The 25,926-nt window shown below is 38.4% G+C and overlaps 1 protein-coding gene across 2 annotated transcripts; it reads left to right on the top strand.

Annotated features, from left to right (window-relative positions):
- RAD21 (RAD21 cohesin complex component) lies at positions 1–25,926 on the top strand. 2 transcript variants are annotated; one of them, XM_069779927.1, is made up of 14 exons: positions 1–198; positions 7,966–8,139; positions 9,965–10,094; positions 12,361–12,460; positions 13,458–13,564; positions 14,447–14,650; positions 15,254–15,379; positions 15,578–15,700; positions 16,962–17,185; positions 17,505–17,667; positions 18,046–18,197; positions 19,762–19,911; positions 21,349–21,432; positions 24,103–25,926. In XM_069779927.1, the coding sequence occupies exons 2-14, from the start codon at positions 7,996–7,998 to the stop codon at positions 24,292–24,294; spliced, it is 1,899 nt and encodes a 632-aa protein (XP_069636028.1). In that variant the 5' UTR covers positions 1–198; positions 7,966–7,995; the 3' UTR covers positions 24,295–25,926. The 2 variants fall into 2 exon arrangements, with proteins under 2 accessions (XP_069636028.1, XP_069636029.1); XM_069779928.1 differs by lacking the exon at positions 1–198 and adding an exon at positions 7,082–7,248.

Genomic DNA, 25,926 nt, shown 5'->3' with positions numbered 1-25,926 from the left:
GGCGCCGCGGCCCGCGGGGAGGAGGGGGCATTTTAACAGTAAACATCCTGCCGATTTGAACGGCTGGTTTGGGCGGCAGGAAGGGCTGCGGCCGCCATCTTGTTTGTTTGAGTGAGCGGCTTGGCTCGGCTCAGCGGAGCGGTTACCGAGCCCGGCCTCGCCAGCCGCCGCACCAGCCTCCCCCTGCCCCGGACCAGGGTAAGGAGCGGCTCCAGCCGCGCTCGCTCCCGCCGGTCGCCCCGGCTCGCTGCCGCCGTCCGAAGGGGGCACGGCGGGGGCCGGCCGCAGCCTAGCTCTCGGGGCGCTGCCGGCCTACTCGGGCTCGGCCGCCGGCCCCCCGCGGCCGGGGACGGCCGCGCCGGCCCTTCGGCCGAGCCCTCCCGGCGGGGGCGGGCGAGCGGCAGCGGGAGGGGAGGGCCGGGCCCGCCTGGCAGCCCGCTGCGCGGCGCCGCCTGGGGCTCCCCGGGAGGGGCAGGGCGGTGGGGCCGGGGCTGGGGGCCCGGGGTGACCTGCGCCGCGGTCGGGCGCAGCGGGAGCCGGTCTGCGGCCTGGCGGCGGCACGGGCAGAGCCCCGGGCGGGGAGGCAGAGGCGGGTGTGCGCTCCGCGGTGGAGACGGTCTGTAAGCCTGGAGCGGTCACACGCGCGGAAGCGCAGTGACCTCCCCGCTGCCGCGGGAGAGCCGGTTCACGGGGGAGCTGAGGGAGCAGCGTGTCGGGGTCCGGTGGCCGGAGTAATGTAGCAGATCCCCAAGCTGTGGGTTGGCAAAAGGGACGGCGTAGCTGCGGGGCTGCTGCAGTCTGGGGAGGGGCAGAGGAGCAAAGTTGCGTCTGCCTGTCTCTTGTTTTCTCATGTAATTTAACTTCTCGCTTAGATAAAGCGGAGTCTTGAATGTTCTCACCAGCCTCACTAGTAACATGTGAACTACCTTCTGGGCACTGTGACTGTTGATCTGCAAATAAAAGGCCCCTTTAAAAATGCCTATCTCTTGAAGAATTAAGACCTTACTCTGGCAGCTGCTGTGGATGGTCTGATATAAATCTTGCTATAGCTTTTAAGATTTCTCCCTGATCCTGAATGAAGGGCTTCCGTTAAATACAAAACAAGGTGTTGGTTTTTTATGGCACAGCACTCTTTCAGTGAAAATGGCTTTTTGTTAAATTTAGACATATGGAAGAAAATATTCTGAATTTGGAGAAGTTATCATTTAGGCCCACATTGTATGAACGTGTGCAGTAACCATATACTTCCATTAATCTCTTTCTCAGTGAAACGCGTTACGTCAAAAATGGGGAACCATCAAAGCATTAGGAGGGCTAGGCTTGCATTTTGTTTTGTGGAGGCTCACTTGTAAATATTTGACATTCTGTGAAACTTGGAAGCGCAAAGCCCACTGATCTAAAGTTTTAACTGGAGAGGAACCATGGTGGGGGAAATAAAAGGAGGAGCAAAATGTTAGTGACCTACAATAAATGTAAATTACCACACAATTAAATTAGTCTTGTTTTGCCATCAGGGTTGCTGATATCATGGGAATCCCCACAGAAATGAGAATAGTTGTCTCAAAACATGAGTTTAACTTCTTTGAGGTAAAATGTTAGAAAGTTAGTTTTTTACATTTGGGGTCTTTGGGTGAACAGTGCAGAGGAATAACTGCTGCAAAAGATGGAGTAACATAAGGAATTCTCTTACTCAACTTATGTACATTTAAGGAGTGTGCTAATACATGGTTTCTGCAAGTGTATTAGTTTGACTTGGAACTGGAATTGCGCAAAACAGGTTGGGATAATCGAGACAGGGCCTAAAATTAAAAAGATTGTTTTCTACTGGATGAGCAGACATGCTGAATCTAGGGCCAAGGGCAGGATACCTGCTGAGGTTTGGATATGAAAATGGAGTTGGGGGGAACAGTGTTCGTAGGGTTCAATAATCTCAAACTCTGTCCAGTAATTCTGAGTGATCTGCCTTCTGAATTAGTAACTTTAGTGGGGCACTGATTCTAGCAATTTGATTATGTAGGCGCGTAGTATATTTTAACTGGAGAACAGTGAATGCAGTTCCTGTAAAGGAGTGGTGTGTTTTGAGCAATTATAGGCCTGGTAGTGCAACCTCAGCCACAGGATTTCAGAAAAAATGTTGATGGAAAAACCAAGACCTAGAGACAAATGGAAAATGCTGTATGCTTTTATCAAAGGTATGTCAGGTTGGACTAGTTCAATTTCATCTTTTCAATAATTGATTTTGTGGACATAAGAAATTGAGGTGACTTGTCACTGAACTTTAGCAAAGCTGCAGGTGCCACGAAGAAATATACTAAAATTCAGAAAGATGCAGCTTAACTGGAGAATTATAAAGGTGGTTGAAGGAAGGAGATGAAATAAGGTAGTGCTGAAAAGAGGCTTTGAGCTGTAAGGAGTTTTTAGTGGAGTTTGTGAAGACTGGTCCTGTGATGAATTTTTTTTTTTCCCCAGTGGCATCAGGTGTTCAGCATGCTAATGAAACTTGCTAGTGAGACAGTGTTTATAAGTGCCTGCACCAGGGAACTTTTAGACATGTAAGAGGGACTCTGTAGTGAAGGATTATGAGTTAAAATTTAAGAACTCAAAGTGCAATTGCAGGTTCAGGGTAATTCTTCTGGACTTCTGAAGTCCAGCAGGGCCAACTCAGACTGCTGCAGGTGTACAGAGTGAGCTCACTCTTCTCCATATGCCCCAGGGCTGGCTTAGCTTAGCAAAACAGAAACAGGGACAGCATAGGAAGAAAATATGTGTGTAGGGGGAACCAGCAGAGAATAAAGATTGAAGGATAGCATAAGAACAAATGAATTAAAATAACTGGCTGATTTTTAAACTGTACTATGGAGGTTGTCTGCTGATCAGTGAATGAGTGTGGTTCTGGAGTAACCTTAGAACAGGAAAAAAATTTAAGTGACAATAAAACAAATTGAAGACTGAACTTAACCTCTGAACTGGTGTGTGTATACATAAGTTGACCTCGTAGAGTAACAGGCAAGTGGATTTAATGGGCTAGAGTGAACCACAGCCAAATTAAAATAGGGTGAATATTGTATCTGTTGTCTGCAATATTATTGTCAACTGTTAGTTCATTAAGCTTCTTTCTGAATGTCTTGAAGGATGGGACTCAAGCTACACAAGAGTGCTTTTCAGAGTTTAGATAGTTAGCCATTCTAATATGCAGAAGGATTTTAAGACTTAATATTTGTGAATTGATGGTAAAGATCAAGTTCAGAGGTAGCATCTACCCAATTTTCATGTTGCTTCTTTGGGAGGATCAATTACCAGATACTCAGAATGAAACAGGCAGATTCTGGATCAGATTGTGTGCACTATCAGTATTGTATTAGTTTCGCTTTACGTGTTCAGTTACTTTGTGTATAGAATTACAGCCTTTTTTTTTGTACACTTCTGTAGAAAGAAAAAGCTTTAAAATGAGATTTTGCAGTTGTTGAGGACCAATTTAGGCAGAGGAACCTGAGGACAATTGTGGCCCATTGAAGCAAATTTGAAGTTAATTAAAATCAAGTTTAAAGTCTTTTAAAGGCACAGTTTGGCAAGATCAGGATTTGGTCCCACCTGGTCTTGTGTAAGTACATATTATTTTTGTGTCAGAGCAGTGCAAGCAAGACAGAAAAATGAGTAAGTTCTTAGAACAAGTTTTAAGGTCCTGGTTCATACCCAGTCAATTTCAGAAATCAACAGTTACATTTTGCCTTACAAGCTTTTTAAGAGCCATCAGCTATCCTTTTTCTTTTGAGGATTCTTAAGAGTTGCTTTTGCAGCCAACAACATATGTTTTACATGTCTGCATGAGCACTCTGCCACTCCAAGAAACTCTTGGTTCCTTTAACATTCATCCCAGTCTCGAATTATGCCAGAAAATCTATTTCTTCTCCGTTTATGCCACTGCATCAGCATAATGCCCTATGAATTAAAGATCAGAGAAAAAGCCTGAAATAAGGAAAAGGATTATCTGAAAAGAAAGAAAAAACTCTGGAGAAAGTGAGCGCAACCATTGCAGCCTGCTTTAAGCAATTGTGCTGATGCTCTGCACAACAGTAGCTGGAGTGCTGCAGCTCAGAACCGTAAAGGTGGGTTTTCTACAGTTCCAGTAACCCAGCTATTACCTTACAGAGCAGAGCATCTGCTGGAATTTGGAAGTGGCAGAGACTCATATTGTGACAGGAAATTAGTGTTTCAGGGAATAGAAGTATTATTTGTTAATAACAGTTAAGATTAATACACACTTTAAAACTATCTGTATTCTGATTGTCACTCTTTCTTTTCATGTATTTTGCTGTGGCAAGGCTTCATTAATGGATGAAGAGAAACAGATGACCTCTGTCAGAAGCTAGTTATTTTTGGTTCTTACTCGCTCCAAAAGTTTAAGTACTCTGCACGTGTAGTATAATCTTCTCATTAGTCCTACAAGAAAGTTAAACCTATGAAACACCACAAACACAGGTGACCACTTACTGTTTCTGTGCCTTCCCTTGGTGCAATAATTTTCAGCCTCTATACTTTGATTTAATTGCTAACGAAGCATATGTTTTGAAACTCCTTCATATATGTTAAGCCCCCTTATGGGGAGTACTTTGACTTGGACTGTTCTTTAAAAGACAGAATCTGTCTGTTAAAAAAAAAAAAAAAAAAAGGAAAGAAAAAAGTTGTGAAATCATTAGCCTTGGTGTGATCCTGACACCTCATTTTTTGGGGGAACCTTGCTTCCTCTTAGATATCTTAGATAGTTGTCTTAACACTTGCATTACCCTTGCTATCTGGGATTTAAAGTGGTAAGTTGTTTCTGTCTGAGTTGTCCAAGTAGTATGTTTCACATTTAACAGGAAATCTTGAGTATATTTTCAGGGTTACAGTTAACTGTATTTTTTAAGTTTTGTGAAGCCTGTGCTACGTATTTTAATGATTGTAAAACATTGGTGAATAATTGCACCAAACTCTCTGAATCAAAGTACGTTCTTTTGCAACTGTTGTTGGAAGTTTTTAGTGGAGTAATACAAGTGGTTTTGTTAACTGTATGTTTGTGTTTTCCCCTGTTCCTCATATTCACGGGTGTCCTGGTTTTGGCTCGGATAGAGTAAATTTTCTTCCTAGTAACTGGTATAGTATGTTTTGGGTTTAGTGTGACAATAATGTTGATAACACACTGATGTTTTAGTTGTTGCTAGGTACTGCTTATCCTAACTTAAGGATTTTTCAGTTTCCCATGCTCTGCCAGCAAGCAGGTGCACAAGAAGCTGCACGGGAGCATAGCCAGGACACCTGACCTGACCTAGCCAAAGGGATATTCTATAGCGTAGAACATCATGCTCGGTATATAAACTGGGGGGTGTTGGCTGGGAGGGGTGGATCGCTGTTTGGGCATCAGTCAGCAGCTGGTGAGCAACTGCATTGTACATCACTTGTCTTTTCTTGGGTCCAATTTCTCTCATTTTGTTATATTCCTTTTCATTACTATTATAATTGTTATTATGAGATTTGTGTTATTATTTTTATTATTAATTGTTTATTGTTTACTTTAGTTATTAAACTGTTCTTCTCTCAACCCACGAGTTACTTTTTTTTCCCCGATTCTCCTCCCCATCCCACTGAGAGGGGGGAGAAGTGAGTGAGCGACTGCATGGTGCTGAGTTGCTGGCTGGGGTTATACCATGACAAGGGGTAATTTACAGGCGTGCTGTTACCAGAGCAGTGCATGGTTGTGGTAGTAACTCAAGATATCAAAATGCTGTGCTGTAAAGTTATGTCTTTGCATATACAGAAATACTGTGAGGCCTTTGAAAATGCAGAAGGGATTGAATTGTCTGCTGGCCTTTGAGACAGTGGGATATCTTTCAAAAAACACTGGGGGGGGGAGTAGAATACCTTCTGTTAGATAACTTTTGTTGATGAAGACTTCCAAAATTGTTTCGTTGTGCTTCCTAGAAAAGCTCGCTCATGTCCATCTTTGTGCAGTGCTGTCCTTGGCCCTCACACAATTTCAACAAATAAAAATAGCATTTTAACCTTTTGTTAATCTGCAGTTTTGTTATGACTCAAAACTATCAACTTTACTCCCAAGTGTAGTTTTAATCCCTTCTATCTATTGTGTTAACTTGAGCTGAAGCTGAACATGGCCTTTATTTCCTTTAAATCCTGTCCACTGTGTCCATTCTTGGTGATGAACAGAATCAGTGGCCAGTCTGTCATTAAGACAGATAAGCTTGATAATCAGTTCTGTTGTCCAAACAGTGCTGTTCTGTTTAATGCAGCTGAAAATCAAAGCTTTCATCATCTTGCATGTTGAATGATACCTATAAGTGGGTACAAGTACAGAGTATGCTACCACTACAAAGGTAATTTTCCATATCCTTTATATTCCTTCAGATCCCATTTATTAAAACAAACTAAAAAAAAAAGGCACAACAAAAAAAATTATTGGCCTTTACTTTCAGAGATCTATCCCTAGATCTACAGTTTTTCATTTGTTATCCAGGTATCTAGAGGTTGGCTTTGCTTCCACTGAACCAGTAATGCCAGTGCTTCTCTTGCCCCTATACTTATTTTTCTAGCAGTCACAATTGTGCTCCTCCTCTTTTTTTTTTTTGTTTGTTTTGGGTTTGTTGGGGTTTTTTGTTTGGGTTTTTTTGTGAAGCATGCCCTATAAATATCAACAGCTCTACCCTAGCTGCTTTGGAACTTGTTTCTTTCACCTCCAATTAAATTGGTATGGTGTAGGAGTTGGCTTCCTGAGATTCTCTCTGTGGCTGTCACGTTTACCAATGCTTTGTGCTTCCCTGTGTTCCCTGTTTGCTTATAAGTTGTGTTGGCATGCATTTGGGAAACACTCATGGGTTTTTTCATGGCTAGAAACTGATGCTCCTTGCACTGGCTCTGCCCAGATTAAACTGCCCTGCTTTTACTGCTAGGTTGCTGTGCTTCCCCTGGAAGTTTTTCTGTAGGCATGGAGGAGGTAAAAACTGAAATGCACTTGTTGCATCTCTCCTGTTCTTATCTTTCGTTTCTTTTTCCCTAGTTACAGATATTGCTGGAGAAGAAGCTGTTTGTGGAGAATCTTCCACCTCTTTAAAGCAACCTTTTTGTTTTCTCAGCTTGTAGTTGAACTGAATCATATGCTTACCTCATGCATGAAATTGGCATGTTTAGATCATAAGACATCATGCTGTTCTGCTTCCTCATGGTTTGATATGTTGGCATCTTATCAGCCGTAAGAAGGTAGTTACTAGATAAGTAGATAAAAGGAATTCTGTTTTTCTGGTGAAGGAGAAAGAGGAAAATGAAATCTTCAGGAAGTTTGGAATAACGCAGTCCATTTTCTTACCATTTTTATTAACACTTGAATAAAAAAATATGAAGCATTACTAAGAGGATTATGAAATGCAGAGCAGTCTGTTCAGAAATGAAGACATAATTGTACTTTCTGTTTAGGAAAATATGGTGAAGTCCAAAAAGTTTAGGACTGTGTATTTTATAATGCTGAATGTTTTACTGAAACCATATAGAATATATACTGGTGTAGCATAGTAGTAGCTACTGAATTAAGAGTAGAAAGAAATGGAAGTGGTAGAAAACTACTGTGGACTGAAAACTGAGACATGTTTGTTTGCATTATATGAGTTTGGTATCATTACCATAAATTTTAATATATTCAAGTTTTTTTTCCTTGCGGGATGGTAAACATTTTTAAATTATGTAAATGGTGATTCATTGCTGTTCTTCCTGCTTTGTATTTCCTCTGCAATAAATGTATATGCTATTACATGGCCACCACTTGTAAGTGTTGGCTTCTTAAATATTTTATACAAATAGTCTGACCTTAATGATTGAAAAGCAAACACATGCTTTGCTCACTGCGGATAAGAGGTGTGTTTACAAAGACGTTCCTCATAAAAAAATTTCTAGGAAAAAAAAAATTTGCCTTTGTTTTTACAGGTTTGCACCTTGTTTTAGACATCTGGGACCATGTTCTATGCCCACTTTGTTCTGAGCAAGCGTGGGCCGCTGGCCAAAATCTGGCTGGCGGCCCACTGGGATAAGAAGCTAACCAAAGCCCATGTTTTTGAATGTAATCTGGAGAGCAGCGTGGAGAGTATCATTTCACCAAAGGTATCTATTTTACACTGATGTAACATTATCTTGTCCTGAAAAGAAGTTGTGTGTACAGGTGGTAGTTGCATTTGGGTCACTGAAACAAATAAAATTCTTAATGTTGCTGTTCTAAAGAGTGGAAAGGTCCCTTCAGATGTGAAATACTCTATTGACTCTTTGATTCTGAAGTGTATTTTCTTGTCAATCTTCTAATGCTAAAGTATTGTGCAATTTAGTTACAAAATGTTTTGCTTTGTGTAGATGGAAGACTTGTATCTTGATGTACCATGCATCATTTAGAAGCAAATGTTTGGAAAAGAGGAAAGCCTAGGCTTTTTAAGAAGTAACTTTTAAAGGCCTTATGATGATACTCTTTCAGTGCTGTTGTTACTGGGAGCTGTAGAAATAATAATGAAGATATTTTTGTTTATGCTTGTGACCTAAATTCAAAGCATGTTTGGGCTTAGCTACAGCAAAAAGATCTGAGGTATCGCAGTAGCTTGTAATGTTACTGGTTATGTGAGGATGGTCTTCCATATAGTAAAAACGCTACACTGTAGTGTAAAAGCCTTGCTTTTGAAGCTTTTAGTCTCTGGTTTTCTGGGAAGTCAATAGACAGCAACAAAACTGAAAGAACATAACACTTCTGGATGGCTATTGTGAAACCAGAGGAAATTTTGAGGAACTTGGGTTTTTAAATGTGAGGGTTTTTCCCTTTCTACTACTCATGAAACTGAAATTTTCCATTTAATAACTAGTGGACTGATATGGTTGTGACTTTTCTCACTTAATAGATGTCTGAATGTCTTATAAGAAAAGCAACTATTTGAAAAAGAAAGAAAACTTATTTTTATCTTTTCTTTTGGTTGATAGAAATATAACAACGTTTCTATAATGCTACTCTGGATTTTGGAAGAACTGCTAAGTGTAGGCAGAAAATGTATAGTACAATTGCAGTGATACTTAATATTCCAGAACAGTGATTTGCTTCAGTGTCAGCTCTGGAAGGATTTAGGAAGAAGGTAATGTTCGTGGACTCACTAGTGAGCTGCAGCATTCTTTCAGAAAAAGGAGAAATTGATAGGCACTCTTTCATATATTTAACTTTGTGTAACACTTTTATCAGATGAAATATTAGAAAGACATAGTATGCAATAAAAATGTTGAATTCTTATAGCTTGAGGTTAAACCCTCTATGGCTTAATGTCTCCTGGGAGACAATTATTCCATATACCCTTCAACAGAGTCTCATGCTCTTTCAGACTAAAGTACTTAAGAGTCCTTGCCTGAATTCTCTTTTATCAGTTTTCTGTTCCTACAGCAGATACTTTATTACATAGTAAAGCAGAGAGGTTAAAGAGGAAAGGAACTTAAACTTGTTTTAATGTGGCAGTGCTTGTTTATGGACACCCCACATCTTCCACTATTTCTCTCTGATTTTCTCCTTAACTGCAGGACAGAAGATGGAGAGGTGACAAGTAACAGTTTTTAACCAAATTTTACTTAACCAAATTGTAATTTATGGCTGTCCAAGTTGTTGTATTTTTCACTTTTTTCTCAATTAAAGTAAAAAAGATGTCAGAAGAAGATGTGGTAAAATGGGTTTTGTCTTTTATTTTATTTTACTAGACAGAGCTGCTAATAATTTACTGATATTTGCCAGGTCATCTATAAATAATATGTTGAACTAATTCTTTCTTTCTTTCATCAGTTTTGTGCTGATTTTTATACTTGTTTTGGATATTTAATGTTATTGAAAAACTCACACAAAGCTGACTGAAATTTCATTGAAGAAAAAAAGTAAGGCTACATCTGATTCACTGATTGTGCAATATGTTTTTAGGTGAAGATGGCACTTCGAACCTCAGGACATCTCTTACTAGGCGTTGTTAGAATCTATCACAGGAAAGCGAAATATCTTCTTGCAGACTGTAATGAGGCTTTCATTAAGATTAAGATGGCTTTTCGTCCAGGTATCTGTCTTTAAGCACTCTGTGAAAAGTTACGTTGTTATATAATGATATTTGTTAAGAAGGTATACAATTCTACCTTCCCATCTCTGTAGAAGAATTACATGAAGTTATACGGGTTTATAGGACAAGTTATTTTCTTTAGTGTGGCTTCAGGCTGGCTGTGTGACTAGTTGTATGCTGAAATACATCTTTTAATAGAATTCTAAATGAAAATTTTTCCTATTAGTGCTGATTCAGTAAAATGTCAATTATGATTTTGGCTGGTTTTGGTCTATGATGTTAAATGGAAATACACTGCATGATTTTTACCTTCTGTCACAAGTCTGAGAAAGGTCAGTTGCATGTACTGAATAGGAGCACAGAAGGGAGTTTGTTTCCATCAAGGGTAAAGGTTGCCTTGCCGTGAGTTACAAAAGAAACATAGAAGTAAGCTGTTGGTTTGGTTTTGTTGTTTTGTTTTGTTTTTGGTTTTGTTTTTTTTTACCACTTTCACATTTTAGTTTCTGGAAATAATGTGAACTGTAATGTGCAGAACAAAGATGTTTTCCCTTTTGTATGTGTGACACATAACTTCCCCCTCAATTGTTGCTTACTCTAAGATTTTTCCACTAAGATGGGGAGCCATATTAATACCTGAAATGACTTTCCATCCAGAAATTCATTCCTTGCCTTATACATGGTTGATAGTTTTCTTTAATTCTGGCCTGGGAAACTTTTTTCCAGCTGGAGTGTAGCTGTGGTGGTGATGGCTGCTGGATACTCACAGCTGCTGAATCATACTCTACCTTTTTAAATTTGTGAGTGTAATAGATTTAAAAGCTGAAGTTAAGGAAGACTTTTTTTTTTTTAAAAAAGCAACTCTTGAAAGCCAGCACAACAGTAAACTTGAGAAAAGTTAAGGTATACAACGCCTTTATCTTCATTTCCTGATCTTCACATTGTGATTCAGACATTCAACTTTATGTAGCTTTCAGTGGCAATTTGTTGTCTGTGGCCTATTTTTTGTTTACTGTTGCAATTAATTTCCTTGGGTGATGAGAACACATAAATTTGTCTAATTTCACAAGGCAATCTGTTTTCCCAATTTTCCCGCTCCCAAGAGAGCACACGTAGAAGGTGAATCGCCTTAAAACAAGATTAACAAAAAGTGGCATGCTGACCTGAAACAAGTTGAGGCACTTAGTCTTTGTTCTCAGTTTATCAGCTTTGTTGCTTAGGCATTGTCTTGATCCTGGCTGCTCTGAGAATCATTTACATGTTTTATTTTAAGCAGCCACCAGGTAAAAATGTCGGATAGCCCTGAAAGGATGGACTAGGTTTCTTCATTCCTAGCCAAGTACCAAGAGTCTGAGTAAACTACAGACTCATGCTTGTTCCTGGTCTCTCTGGACAGTGGTTCTTTGATTATCCATTGCAGAGGGGAACACAGTGGGCAGAGTGTTTCCGAAGTATCTGTACCTCAGAATTGCCTGTGTCATGTGGGTCAGAGGCAGAACATAGACCTCAAATCTTCTGCAAGTTACAGAAGGAATTGAACTGCATTTCCCATGCACTTTCAAGTGTCCTGACCTCTAAGTCTTTGAATAAAAGTGAGGCACCAGCTACTGGCACTGTTTTTGTGTGATTCCAAATCTGATAGTCGTGATCTGAGAGTGCCCACTGAAGAGCAAATTAAGCACCTCGGGAGGTTAAGAAGAGGTATGTATGTGGTTTAGGTAATCCAGCTATTTTAAACGCAGAAGCCTAAAAGTTGTGTGGCCCAAGTACAGTCAGTACTGTGCTGGGATTTTCAGAGCTAATTGAACTGACTAAATGACCAGTAGCAAACTAGTCGTACTGTGTTGCTACTGCTTTACCCAAACCAGGCTGCCGTGTTGCCGCGCTTTACCCGAACCAAAACATAGGACTAACTAGCTCATCTGGGGTATCGTGATAAAATGATTTTGTAGCAGGTACCTGCATAGTGTTGTGATGACACGCGCCTGTGTTAGCTACACAGCTCTGCATTGCTACACAACCATTATCAAGTGATATGAGGCTTCAGGGTTGTATAAAACAGTACAAGGGCTTGAGGGTATATATTTTTAATTTAGACTGAGTCTCAATACTGACATTACCTGAGGTTTCTTCATAGGTGTCTAGCATCAGTTCAATTCAACAATTTAAAGACAAGAAGCTCGTGCAGAGAAAACAATGCTGAAGGCACAGGGAAAAATGCCGTTGTCCTAAGGAATGGGAACTCATGTCTGAGTGTTCTTCTTTGCAGGGGTTGTCGATTTGCCTGAGGAAAACAGAGAGGCTGCTTACAATGCTATTACCTTACCTGAGGAATTTCATGATTTTGACCAACCGCTTCCTGATCTAGAGTAAGCTTGCTTTATTTTTTTTATTTCCATGCAAATGATGTCTGGTTTTAGTTGAGGAGAAGCTGGTTTTAAACAGCAAACTCATTGCTGAATTAAAATAATTCTGTAGGTAACTTGTATTCTTAAGTCTTTTAATATACCAAGCAAGTACACAATCATCTCTGTATTGATTTTAAGTTCATAGTAGCATGTAATTTTAACCGAAGTTAAAGTTGTCCTTACAGAAGCTTTGGAAAAACTCAGCTGTGTATTATCACTTTTGTTTTTCTTCTATGCTAGGCACTCTACAACACATACATTCGCAGGTTAGACAAGATTAGTTTTATGGAAATGTCCTTGTTGACCTTCTGTAGGGGCGCTTTTAATTCTTAAAACTTTTTAATACTAATGAGTTACTTGTAAACGTAATAACAAGTATACAACTTGAATAGTTCTTGATCTGTAAAAAATTGATGTTCCTTTCTGTATTACTCATAATGGAATTTCTAGGGTACAGTTTGCTTTACTCACTGTTCTGTTTAGTTTATATGCAAAGTTTGTATGTTTATATATAGTATACGCTAACTTGAAACTACATAAATATTCTGTGTTCTTCTAAGAAATGTGCCTTAACACACTTGGTAGTGTTACTAGATATACCTTTTGATAAATTATATTAATAGCTTTTGAAGTTGAAGCGGGGGGGGGGGAGTCTTTTATTGCTTACTAATTTGGCCTTTAAAAGTAGTGACCCCTACGCAGCAAGCAGTAAGAGAGGTTACTGATATGTTACCCAGAAGCTAATGCAATTTGGATGATAGGTTTTAACCATGAATGGTCTTACTCTTTTAAAGTAGTGTTTTCTATTCTATATTCACTATCAGCTTTTTCATTAATTGACTTAAGTGTGTAGTTTACTTTTCAGGAACTACTTTCACATTTATCTAAGCAGGCTTTATCTGTTGATAATTTTTTCTTTAAATGGAGATTTTTAATAATTGCCTTCTGTTTGTTTAAGTGATATTGATGTGGCCCAGCAGTTCAGTTTGAACCAGAGTAGAGTGGAAGAAATTACAATGAGAGAAGAAGTAGGCAACATCAGTATCCTCCAGGATAATGACTTTGGTAAAAATCTCGTGTATTATTACGTGTTACTAAGCTAGTTTTGGTAACTGTAAAGTTATGGTTTTGCAATTACTACGGAATTCCCACTAAGTACAAAACAAATTTGATCAAAAATGCTGTGTTTCCAACATTTAATTTTTAGTTTGTACATGTCAGTTTTTCCAAAAAGCCTGTCCTCTAATATTCAGCAAGCTTGTAGCTGCCTATATAAAGCTGAAGAATGTTCAGTCAGGTTAATTAATGAAGAACTATGTCAAATATAATTTTCAAAACATGGTGTGAATATGAAGGCAGCTGTTGGCTTTAATCATAAGCATATTTTCAGTCAGAAACTTAGGAGATTTCTAAAGCTGAAGCAGTTGGTGGTGACTAGCTTCTTTCAGTATCTTTTCAAGGACAGTGCTCTAAGATCTGAGTCAAAGCCTGAAGACAGTTGTATTTTAATATCTAGTTTCCAGAGTACAAGAATGTAATCCATAATATAGTAACCATTTTGAAAGTATAATCTAGGTATTGATGGTGGTGTTGACTTTGTATTGGTTTGCTCTCTGTACATGGAGCCCAACCTCGAGGCATATAGTACAACTTCTTTGAATTCTTTGGTTTCAGTGCAGCTAAAATGTAGTCAGATTTGGCTAAAATCAATTCAAATAAGTATAATAAAATGCTTTGAAGAGGAGATGGTTATTTTTATAATTGTTTGAACAGTATTTTTGCTATGTTATAGCTGGTCATAATTCCTTACATCTTGTCATTAACTCTGCAATTCAGATAACTTGAAATGAAGTTTGGTCTTACATTTGGGCCTTTGCTGATTGATTAGCTAGGTCTCTTGCATATTGGTTCTTTAGTATTTATAGCAGTGAAATCGTATTCTTGCAGGTGACTTTGGGATGGATGATCGTGAGATGATGAGAGAAGGTAGTGCATTTGAGGATGACATGCTAGTCAGCACCAGTGCTTCCAATCTCCTGCTGGAACCTGAACAGAGCACCAGTCACCTCAATGAGAAATCTAATCACCTGGAATATGAAGACCAATACAAAGATGATAATTTTGGAGAAGGAAATGATGGTGGAATATTGGGTATGTTTGAGAAATTTGTTTTTCCGCTGTCCTGCCTTCTGCATCAACAACTAGTTCTTGGGGGGATAGGGGGAAGGTTGTTTCCTTTGTTGCCAAGGGTCCCTCTCTAGCTTATCCCTTCAGCAGTGGAATTCTGGTTTGTGAATGCTACAGCAATACAGATGATGCGTAGCATGTTAAGTGTTTGCGTATTTCAAATGAAGTAAAATTAAATCATCCAGAGTTTTTCCATTCTATATGTAACGTTCTTTAGAGAAAAATCAATATGCAACTGTTGTTCTCTGACTCCTTCCAAGGGCTTAATTAATATGTTGAGAATTGTATTGAGTGCTTCTCTGTGAAGTACTAAAAACCTAGTAAGATGCAAATATGTGGCAAGTGTATTGTAGTAAATGTTATCTGTTAGCTCAAAACTTGAGCTGAAATGCACCTTGGTAAAGCGCTCCTAATCGATTTTGTGTCAGCATTGAAAGTATAGGTTTCTCTAACCTTTGCACTATCTTTGTCTGTGTTGTCATAAATTTGTCTGTACTTCAGTGCTGTCTATGTTTGTTTCATGAAATTTGTGGATGCAAAACTGATTCTTTCATGTTGTTGTTTCAGATGACAAACTTCTCAGTAATAATGATGGTGGTATTTTTGATGACCCACCTGCACTCTCAGAAAGTGGAGTAATGATGCCAGAGCAACCTCCCCACGATGATATGGATGATGATGATAATGTATCAAGTGAGTATGATCTAGGGCCTAGATGTAGAATTACTTTTTTTCAACTAATTTAATTGGGATTCTAATTCATTAAAAGCATGTTGAGCTCAAAAGTATGAAATGTGGTAAACCACTTTAAAGTGTGGAGGAGGGAATGGGAAGGGTAGCACAGTTTCTTAATGTTTTGACATAGTGCAAGATACTTGTTCTAATTGGCAGTGGGTGGACCAGACAGCCCAGACTCAGTAGATCCAGTTGAACCGTTACCAACTATGACTGATCAGACAACGCTTGTTCCCAATGAAGAGGAAGCTTTTGCTCTGGAGCCTATTGACATAACTGGTAAGCAAGCTATTTAGGAATATTTTACTTGGGTCATCAGAGACCACCTTAGCTCGATGGAGTAGAAATGAATGTCTAGCACTGGTGCTAACTCTACTTCTCAGTTGGAAGAGAAACCAGAGACCAAGTGCTGAATTCCTTTTATTCTAATGGTAGCCTTCCAGTACTTTCCAGGTAGGTAGCTTACATTGATGATCTTGGAGGATACTAGTTTGTAGTTTATGCAGTCAGTATGTGTAGTGGCATGATACTGTAGCTTTTGATAAACATGCTAGTTAAAATACAATGAGTTGGAATAGAACTCATCAAGTCTTTAATTCTAATACAGTACCTGTAGTGCAGCACAGTTCTTGATATGCTATGTTTGATGGCCAGGAGTGACTGTTTACACTGAGAATGAGTGCTCTTCTAGTGATTCATAGCTTTAATGAATTGCTGAATTCAGGAGATGCATCTTTGTATTTGAAGTTCTACTAAATAGTGAAATTCCTTGTCTTTTTCTCTAATGCAAGACACTTACTTATTTTAACTGGTACTGTATTTGGCTCATTATAAACAGATCCCTGCTTTATTTAAAAAAAAAAAAAAGATCTGGAAAAAATGTAGTTTGTCCTGTGTTTTCAGACTGAACTCCAGGCCCTGATTTACTGCTTGGCCAATTAAAAAGCCCTAGCACTGCCCTCTGGTGGCAAGCTAGCAACAGAGGTCCTAGCTGATCCGCTGGGACCAGCAAAGACAGCGTTTGCCAGAGCTTCAGGGTCTGCTGCAGAGTGCCAGGCTGTAAGCAGTTTACAGTAAAGTCATTCTAGAGCAGGATGAGAGGTACAGGTAAGATAACCACCCACGTTAACACTGCCAAAGCTCAGCTAGTGTGTAGGGGAAAAACTTGGTGTGGTATTTTGACTCTTTGGTCAGAGGGACCTTACATCTCAGGGGTTTGCTCCTGAAGACCACCAGCCTGACAAGCAAGCCATAAGGGAGGGATGCATGTGCAGCTGAGGGCATTGAGGCTTAAGTAGATTCAGTAGAACTACAAGTATACACAGAAAAATTTGTAGGTTACGGGACAGCATTGCTAGTGTTTGACCTTTCATAGTGCTTATAGCTTTTCATTCCTCCTCTGAAAGCTAACATTGCCTTAGATTCTTGAGGCAGCTTTATACATGGGTAAATAAGACCTATAGAGAACCTGCACGATTCTTCTTCTACAGTGTGGTATCTGTATGAACTAACCTTCATTACTTGCTAAAAATCTCAACAGTCAAGGAAACCAAAGCAAAGAGGAAGAGAAAACTGATTGTGGACAGTGTGAAAGAACTGGATAGCAAGACTATTCGAGCCCAATTAAGTGACTACTCTGATATTGTTACTACTTTGGACTTGGCACCTCCTACTAAGAAATTGATGATGTGGAAAGAAACTGGCGGAGTTGAAAAGCTTTTCTCTCTGCCTGCACAGCCTTTGTGGAATAACAGGCTACTGAAGGTAATGTTTTTGTGCAGGTTCATTTCTAAATGGACTATATTCAGGATTGTGCCTCATATATAGTAAACATCAGCATATGAATAGTGATGTAGTGATAACATTCATAATTTAAAAAAAAAACTCATTAAAACAACTAAGATAACACCAATGCTTAAAATGTATATCATTTACAGAAATAAATGAATTTTTTTTTTTGTTACTACTGTTGGAGAGGAGCTTAAAAAACAGAAAAGGAAGATGGCCCATAATTAAGTGATCTGAAACTAAATTAGGGACACTGAGAACTACAATAGTGAATAATGTAACCTTTCCCCTGTAGCTCTTTACTCGTTGTCTTACACCCCTGGTACCAGAAGACCTAAGAAAGAGGAGGAAAGGTGGAGAAGCTGACAACCTTGATGAGTTCCTTAAAGACTTTGAAAACCCAGAGGTTCCCAGAGAGGAGCAGCAACAACAGCAACAGCAGCAACGAGATGTCATTGGTTTGTGTCTTGTCAAAGATGCTCTGCTTTCCCTCGGAGCTTATTTTTCTCTTTTCTGCTTTATATTAAGACACCAAAGATTATGAATAAAGCAAAGAGCTTTGGAATGGTTGTTTAGCTTGATATACAGTCTGTGGCTTAAAATAGCTTTTTTTTTTTTGAAGTAGAAGACACTTAAGACATTCCATTTGATCCAGTGAATTAAATAGATATTGGATTGGGTTGTATGCACATTTGTACCAATTCTATTTAAGTCACTGCAAAAGCTATGCAGGCTGTTTAAGAGTGCTCAATTCTAAATTAATAGCAGATTGGACTTGGTAATGTAATTCGAAACTGTACCAAAGTATCTAAAACTGGGTTTGTTGTGGAATATAGATGAACCTATTCTGGAAGAACCAAGTCGTTTACAAGAATCGATGATGGAAGGCAGCAGAACCAACCTGGATGAATCTGTTATGCCACCCCCACCACCTCAGACAGGTGTTAAACGCAAACTGCAGCAAGTAGAACCAGAGCCAGTGTTACCTGTGAGTAAGATTTTTATTTTTATTTTTTTAGAACGAGAAGTGAGTAGCATCTTTGAGCAGGAAGTGACACAGATTTGAGGCACTAGCTTTCTGTGGTGGTGTAATATATGGTGGACTAGTATCAGAATCTTTGTCCCTGGGTAGTCTTTATGGTGTTTTTCATCCACAGAGTTATGAAAGCTTACTGAAACATTTAAAATGCAGGTAGGATAAAGAAATGGCACTGTGTCCTACAGAAAAAGTCTTCAAGGAGTAAAGTGTATTGCTTACAAAGCTATCAAGTTCTTCTGCTTGGCAAGCGTACATGAACGGCTTTCACTGATGAAGAAAGGATTGTGCTAGCTGCACAAACTTTCTTTTTAAGACAATCCTAATGATCCAGGGTTAAGGGTTCAAAGAAAAACTTTGATCTTCAGGAAAGATTTCCTAGTTGAGTTATGAACAGACTTGGAAACTAGCTCATATCTACCTCTTCTGTAAAAGCTGTGATGCAGTGTGAAAGGAAACCATATTTGTGAAGGGGAGAGGAAATGGGAAAAATGAAAGGTGTATTCTTTTTCTGAATGGTTACCTGAGGAGAACAGTCCTGGTTTATGCTGTCTTTCTCATACTTGTGCATTTTTTAACCCCACTTTGCACATATTTCATGGCTAACAGGTTGTTCACCGTAGGATGAGACTTGTTAGATGTTACATTATCTTATTAAAAAGGGTGGCAGCTGCTGCTCCTCTTGGCCATGTCATTGGGTGAAATTGGCATTGACTGTTTGTACCTTGTGTTGAAGTCAATGTTGTTGGTATGTGTTGGGAATTCTTTTATCATGCCAACCAGATCAGGCCTCTAGCAGCATACCTGTAGCGATACCTGCTGTGTGACTCTAAAACAGAAGTTATTTTGAGCTATTTTAGGATATGTGTAGAAACAGTTTCAAGTGTCAGGGTAACTTTACTAGCAAAAACTTAACTGCGTATAGATTCAGGGGGAGAATATGGTATATTAATTTTATTAAAACCAACTACATAAATCCTGTTAAACTGCTTTTCTGGATTCTTCCTCTTGATACAAATATCTTCTGAGAATTCTACTTGAGCACTAAAGTCACTCATACATATTTGGAAACTTTACAAAGTACCTACGTTTTAATGCCTACATGCTTGGATTGCAAAGAGCAACATTTTGATATTTTGAAGATGTCTTGTTCCAGTGTGTTAGTGTGTTCATGTAGCACTGCATCTGGTTATGTGGGATTTAAAGTTGCATGTGCTGATCTGAGAAACAAGATCAGTAGTTTGGATGGTGGACTAAGTAAAGTTATTGAAAAGCCTTTTTCCTTACAGTGGTGTCATAATTTCTGGTTTGGGTAAAATCTAAAGGATTAAAAATACATGTATGGACAGCAAAAGAAAACAGATGGCTTTTCATTTTTCAAAAATGAAAAATTCTGACAAACGGCTAAGATGTAGAGACTTGGATTTTGTGAAACTGGTTTGTAGCATCAGCATTCTATTGTAAAAGCACTGATAAAATGATGCCATCAGTTTAATTGTATTGCATACTCTTAAAGCATCCACCATCACAACAGCTGGAAATACCACCTGTAGAAATGCCTCCAGAGGAGCCCCAGAACATCTGCCAGCTAATACCAGAGCTAGAACTGCTGCCAGAAAAAGAGAAGGAGAAGGAAAAAGAGAAAGAGGAGGAGGAAGAAGAGGAGGTAAGAACTCTGTGTGGAAAGGGTTTGTGTGTTTCCCAGCACTGTTTGCCTTTGGATTCATTAAATGGCATAAGAAATAAATCTTCAGTCCTTACTTGGGAAGTTACCACCTTTGGAAATGTAGATTTTAAAATTTATTCCACGAACATTTTATTTTATTTATACTATTCCATTTTATAAACTGCATATACATTCTGCTTTGAATTAGAGGGTTCTCCTATTCTCACACATGGTTGGATTAAACCACTTTATGATGCCTTACACAAGCAGTTTTGAACTTAATTTTATGGTTGCATTTTAAATAGTTTGTGCCACTTAATAAAAGTGGATTTTTGTGAGAGATGGTCCATGTCCTAAAATGTGATAACTGAAGTTGTTTCTTAGCTACAATATTTAATATTCTGTGGCTATCAAAACAAACTTCATTGATTCTTTTTATTTTACACCCAAAATGTATAATATTAAATTAGTTTTTTAAAAACTGTTTTGTTGGAAAAAGAATGTATCTGGACATGTGAAGTTTCCTTCTGTAACAAGTCACGTGTACAAAGAAATGTGAATTACTTTAGTCAAGGTGATTGTCCTAGCAATGTAAAAAGCTGTTAGAATAGAATAGAATATTTTCAGTTGGAAGGGACCTACAATGATCGTCTAGTCCAACTGCCTGACCACTTCAGGATGTTGTCGAATGCAGAGAAATGTTACTTTAAAAGTTGTACAATGAAAAGGAAGAAATACATGTTGACTTAATTTTGAGAAATAAAAAAATTGGCCAAACAGTTTTTTGCATGGTTTAAGGTTCTTGGGTTAAGACTGGAAACAAAGCAGATACTGCTTGCATGTGTTCCTTTTGTGGTGATTTTTTTTAATTGCTGATTTGAAATAAAGTTCTTTTAAAAGCCATATCTAACACATCTTCCATAAACAAGTACTGTTCTCTGTAGGTGAGTGCTTCATAGGACATGGGGAGCTGAGTCGTTACAGCTGGCCTTCACAATTTTTAGCAGCAACCTATTTTCCTTTTCAATGGTTCTGCTTCCCCAGTGAAATGAGAAAGTCTGTGTCTATTAATGTTTGCAAAATAAAAGCGTTGTTGATACAGTGTTCAGTACTAGCAATCCTAGATTAGACTGAAGTGTCTCTTCTCATTCAGCTGTCATGACTGAACTTCTTTGTTTTAATAATTGTCAGAATAACAATTCGAGGTATAATCATAGCGGCAGGCAACCTTACTATGGTACATCAGCTTACGTGTGTGTCTTCCTCCATCCCGCTTCCTGCCTTCCCTAGATGTATCCTGTGACTCAAGTTTTCTAAACCTTATGGCTTGATGAAAAGAAAAAGCTGCAGTGATATCTAGAAAAAGCTGCAGTGATATCTAGAACTTTTATGTAAAGATAATTGTTTTCTAAACACGTGAATTTTGGCTGCTTGCAGGAAGAAGACGGCACAGGGGGTGATCAGGATCAAGAAGAAAGGAGATGGAACAAGAGGACTCAACAAATGCTTCATGGACTTCAGGTACACATGATAATTTGCTTTCTTTTAAAGTAGCTTTTGAGTGTGCCCGCTGACACTTTTGACCTGAGTTAAAAGGTTAAGAAAGAGCTTTCTTTGCAGTAGATGTTACAGACTTAAAATATCGGTTCTGTCTTATAGTGGGGGGGAAGGTTGTAATTGATTAAATGATAATATAATTGTCACTTTTTTCCAAAGAGCATTTGAAGTAAAATTTTTTTGCTGAAGTGTTTTTCAACCTTTATGTCCACACTTGGTGTGCAAGTAAGAGTCCCAGAAATTCAAATTTTAAAATAATTGGGTTTGATTGTGTTTTCAGTGAAACTGTAGCGCCTCTGACTTTGTGCTCTGTGACCCTAGGCAAACCGCATCAAAGTCTAGGGATAAAACCATTTTATATGATTTTTACGCCCAGCTAGGCTAGTTCGAAAACTTCCATGCTATGATAAGCTGAATCTATTAACAACTGTGGGAATCTGACCTTGGTTGAGGTACAGCATTACTTTTCAGCATGTGGCTTCAGTCTGCACAGACAGATAATCTTTGTAGGATGGATTCTTGCTTGCTAGAACTAAAGAGCTTTTTTCTGATAAGATAGTTGAACATCCCTAGTATACACTTGAACTTAAGTACAAACTGCTGTCCGTTTGCATTTAGGTCTCTCTACTTCGTATATTCTTGGACTACATTTGTCTTTCTGTCTAGGTTGCGGTTCCTACCCCTTTGTTCCCTTAAACATTTTGGCAACTCCCGAGATTCTGCTGTCACTGAAGTGTTTCAGTTCTTTCTCTCTAAGCTGTTTTTGTTTTCCAAAGTCACGTTCACTTTTTTGTGAAATTGATAGGCTCCATCTCTGCTGATAAAAGCTCACTGTCATTATTGTATCTCTGAATTTCCAGTATAGTGGATTTTGGAGGGCAGGGAGGAATGCTGCTGAATTTTCAGTAAACTGAGATTTAGTAGTATTTCATATTCTATTAAGTTTATCAAAAGTATGATATAATCAAGCAAAAGCTATACATTTCTGGAAAATGTTACTAGAGTTATATCATAAGAATTACTTGCTTATATCTCTAAACAATGAAACAATTTTAAACTCCTAAGTAGTCTTTATGACACTTAAATACACTTAAATTTAGTTCAGATTACACTGTAAACTAATGTGATTTAATTTAGTTCTCTTGCACACCTGCAAGAATTCTGCTAGTTTAAGTAAGATAGTTTTAAATGGTTGTTGTGGTTTAACCTTGGTAATCGGCTCAGCCCCACACAGCCGCTTGCTTGCTCCCTGCCCCCAAGTGGGATGGAGAAGAGAATCACAAGGGTAAAAGCGAGAACTCGTGGGTTGAGATAAAGACAGTTTAATAGGTAAGACAAAAGCCGTGCATGCAAGCAAAGCAAAACAAGGAATTCATTCACCAGTTCCCATGGGCAGGCAGGTGTTCAGCCATCTCCAGGAAAGCAGTGCTCCATCATGCGTAACAGTGACTTGGGAAGACAAACGCCATCGCTCTGAACATCCCCCCCCTTCCTCCTCCTTCCCCCAGCTTTATTTGCTGAGTGTGATGTCATATGGTCTCGAATATCCTTTTGGTCAGTTGGGGTCAGCTGTCCCAGCTGTGTCCCCTCTCAGCTTCTTGTGCACCCCCAGCCTACTTGCTCAAAAACAAGAACATTTGCTCCCATCCAAAACATAGCACCATATGAGCTGCTGTGAAGAAAATTAACTCTGTCCCAGCCCAAACTAGTACAATTGTTGCTTAAAAGAAATTTTTAAAGTATACAGCTGTTTAGTTGGTAATGTTGTGTAATGTTTTCTCCTCCGAATGCTTCATCATGATTTCTGAAAAGAGCTTCAGAACTCTCTTTGGACCATGTCTAGCTTTTTTTTTCCCCGATTCTTTCTTCCATGTGCCCAAAAGAGCATGACACTGGATGGCTGAAACATTAAGTCTGTAATGAGATTTGAATTTAAGATGTGTTTAATATAAAGTAATTTGGTTTGGCCAGCCTAATATTTTTTCATCTAGTAGATATTCCAGAGCAGACGGTTCTGTTTTAAACTGAAGACGTCAGTTGTTGTTCTAGCCAGCAAACAGATGTATTTTCCTGCATTTTTTTTATATTCTGGCTAAGACTTTGAAAAAATGTAAGTGACTTTGGGTACTTAGTTTCAGACAAACAGAGGAGTTTTGCAAATAAACAGGCTTCCACCTTGGGAAAATTATGCATCTTTTAAAGAACCTTAGCTCTTAAAATTTTGTTTTAAACAATAGATAATTTTTTTTTTAGGTTTTTTTTATTTTGAGAAATAAACCAGAATTTTTTTATTCCTATTTAAAAAATATTTGTCCTGTAGTCAAAAAAGACTGGCTAGCTATTGGTGCAGAAAGAAAACCTTGTGCTATACTGCAGTGTTTCTGGTATAAGTTGCACAGATTCAAGATTGAATTTTTTTTCACACATCTCTGGAAAGCCTACGTGGTTTCATTTAGATAAGATCTGTATAGAAATTTTCATGTACATGCTGTAATGCCCCCCATCCAATGTTGAGTGCTTCCCAATCCCTCACAGTGTCCTGGGAGTGACAACAAACAGAATCTTGCCAACGGACATTCTTGTTTGTATGTAGTTCTCTATTTAATTTATGGTATCAATGTTTGTGTTTTTCAGAGAGCTCTTGCTAAGACTGGAGCGGAATCTATCAGTTTGCTTGAGCTGTGCAGAAATACGAATAGAAAACAAGCAGCTGCAAAATTCTACAGTTTCCTGGTACTTAAAAAACAGCAAGCTATAGAGCTGACACAGGAGGAGCCTTACAGTGACATCATTGCAACACCTGGTCCAAGATTTCATATTATTTGAATGGCTAGGTACAGCAGAGCTAGTGTTCATTTCACTAGTGCGTACATGTATTGCCCCATCTGTAGGGCCCACAAGACCATTGCAGAAAATTTAGATTTTATTGTCTGTATAAAGTCCTTGGTTTTCTTTTCGGGTTATTTTGGGTTTTGTATTTTAAATTTACCACTTAAATTTTTAGTGAAACTGCTGGGTTGGGTGGCTTGAGTTCCAACTGCAGAAACCAGACAGCTCAAGGACCCAGATGAAGATTGTTTTAACAACTCAGAGCAGATGTGTGCAATATTGGTGCATGTAATGTCGAGTATCAATGGAAATGTCTTACGATAATTTGACTAGTTGATTCAATAGTGATATTTTTAACCTATACAAGTAAACCTGAATGGCCAACCTATTGTCTGATTAAAAACTTTGCCAAACTCGTCTAAAATGTTCAGTCTGCTTCTCATAGTGGTGGTTTTTTCCTTTCCCTAGATCTTTGTGCATACTGTGGGTCTCATAAAGCTGCCAATATGAAAGGTAGTGCCTGATATGTCAGCTTGCTTTGTCACTGCGTTTTTGCAGTCAGATTTTTGTAGCCCTTGATGCTAAGGGGAAACGGGTGTCTGTGGAAAGCACTTCCTCTACGTGATACTATTGCATACATGAAAGGATGGAACATGTGTTAAGCATTTTAGACGAAACATTCCTCTTCACTTATCACCTCGTTATGGTCCACTACTGATAATGGCTAATTACTGTTAATAAGCGTCAAATAAAAACTCTAGTCATTTCATTTAAACCTTTAAGATATCAAATGCTTTTAGGTTTGTTAGAGCTGTATATAAACTCCAGACTTTTTAAAACAGACTTCTAGATTGTAAATTATCTGATTTTTATTAAGTAGGCATATGAAGATAAGGATAAGAGAAGTTGAACAGATTGCCTTTGTAAAGATGCTAAATTCAGATACCACCTGTACCGAAAGGGCAACAAACTTGAATATACAGTACAAACAGGCACGGTTCCACTTAATTGTGTACTCTATTAATGGCTCTTTGGATATATTTATGGTTTTAGTATCAATTTTTTCCAGTAATGCACACTCCTGTGTTCAAAACATTCTATCAGTTTTGCAAAAGAAGTCCCATTTGATTTTACTTAGAAAGAATGAAGCTTTACTGTTAGACCAGGTAGCACCAGAAATTATGTGAATATGTTGATTATGGAAACCTGTCTTAACTTTTTTTAGGGCAAAATTATTCACACTGAAGGTTCTGGTTTTAATGTTGGCACTTTTACAAAATAATTTTGGGACTCTGAAATTTCAGTGTGTACTCAACTGTGAAATTATGTGAATGTTTGAAAAAATCTGAGACTACATGATGACCATGTTTTAATAATCCTTGAAAAAGTTAATTGTATAAAGTTACTGCAGCTTTATTTTCAACATGATGTGCCTGTAAAACCATAATTTTTCCCCTTTGTAAAAAGAGACATTGTAGATAACTTGAATGTTTAATTATAGAAAAGGTCATTAGTTTCTTGTTACACATTTTTAGTCTGTTTTTGTTGCTTTTCAAGGTTAATATTCTTGAAAATAGTTGATGCTGTTATGTATAACTTTTCTAATAAAAGTTGTGTTATAAGCTGTTA

Source organism: Haliaeetus albicilla, chromosome 3 (genome assembly GCF_947461875.1).
Source record: "Haliaeetus albicilla chromosome 3, bHalAlb1.1, whole genome shotgun sequence".
Lineage (NCBI taxonomy): Eukaryota > Metazoa > Chordata > Aves > Accipitriformes > Accipitridae > Haliaeetus > Haliaeetus albicilla.
This window is presented reverse-complemented; position numbering and strand designations above follow the sequence as displayed.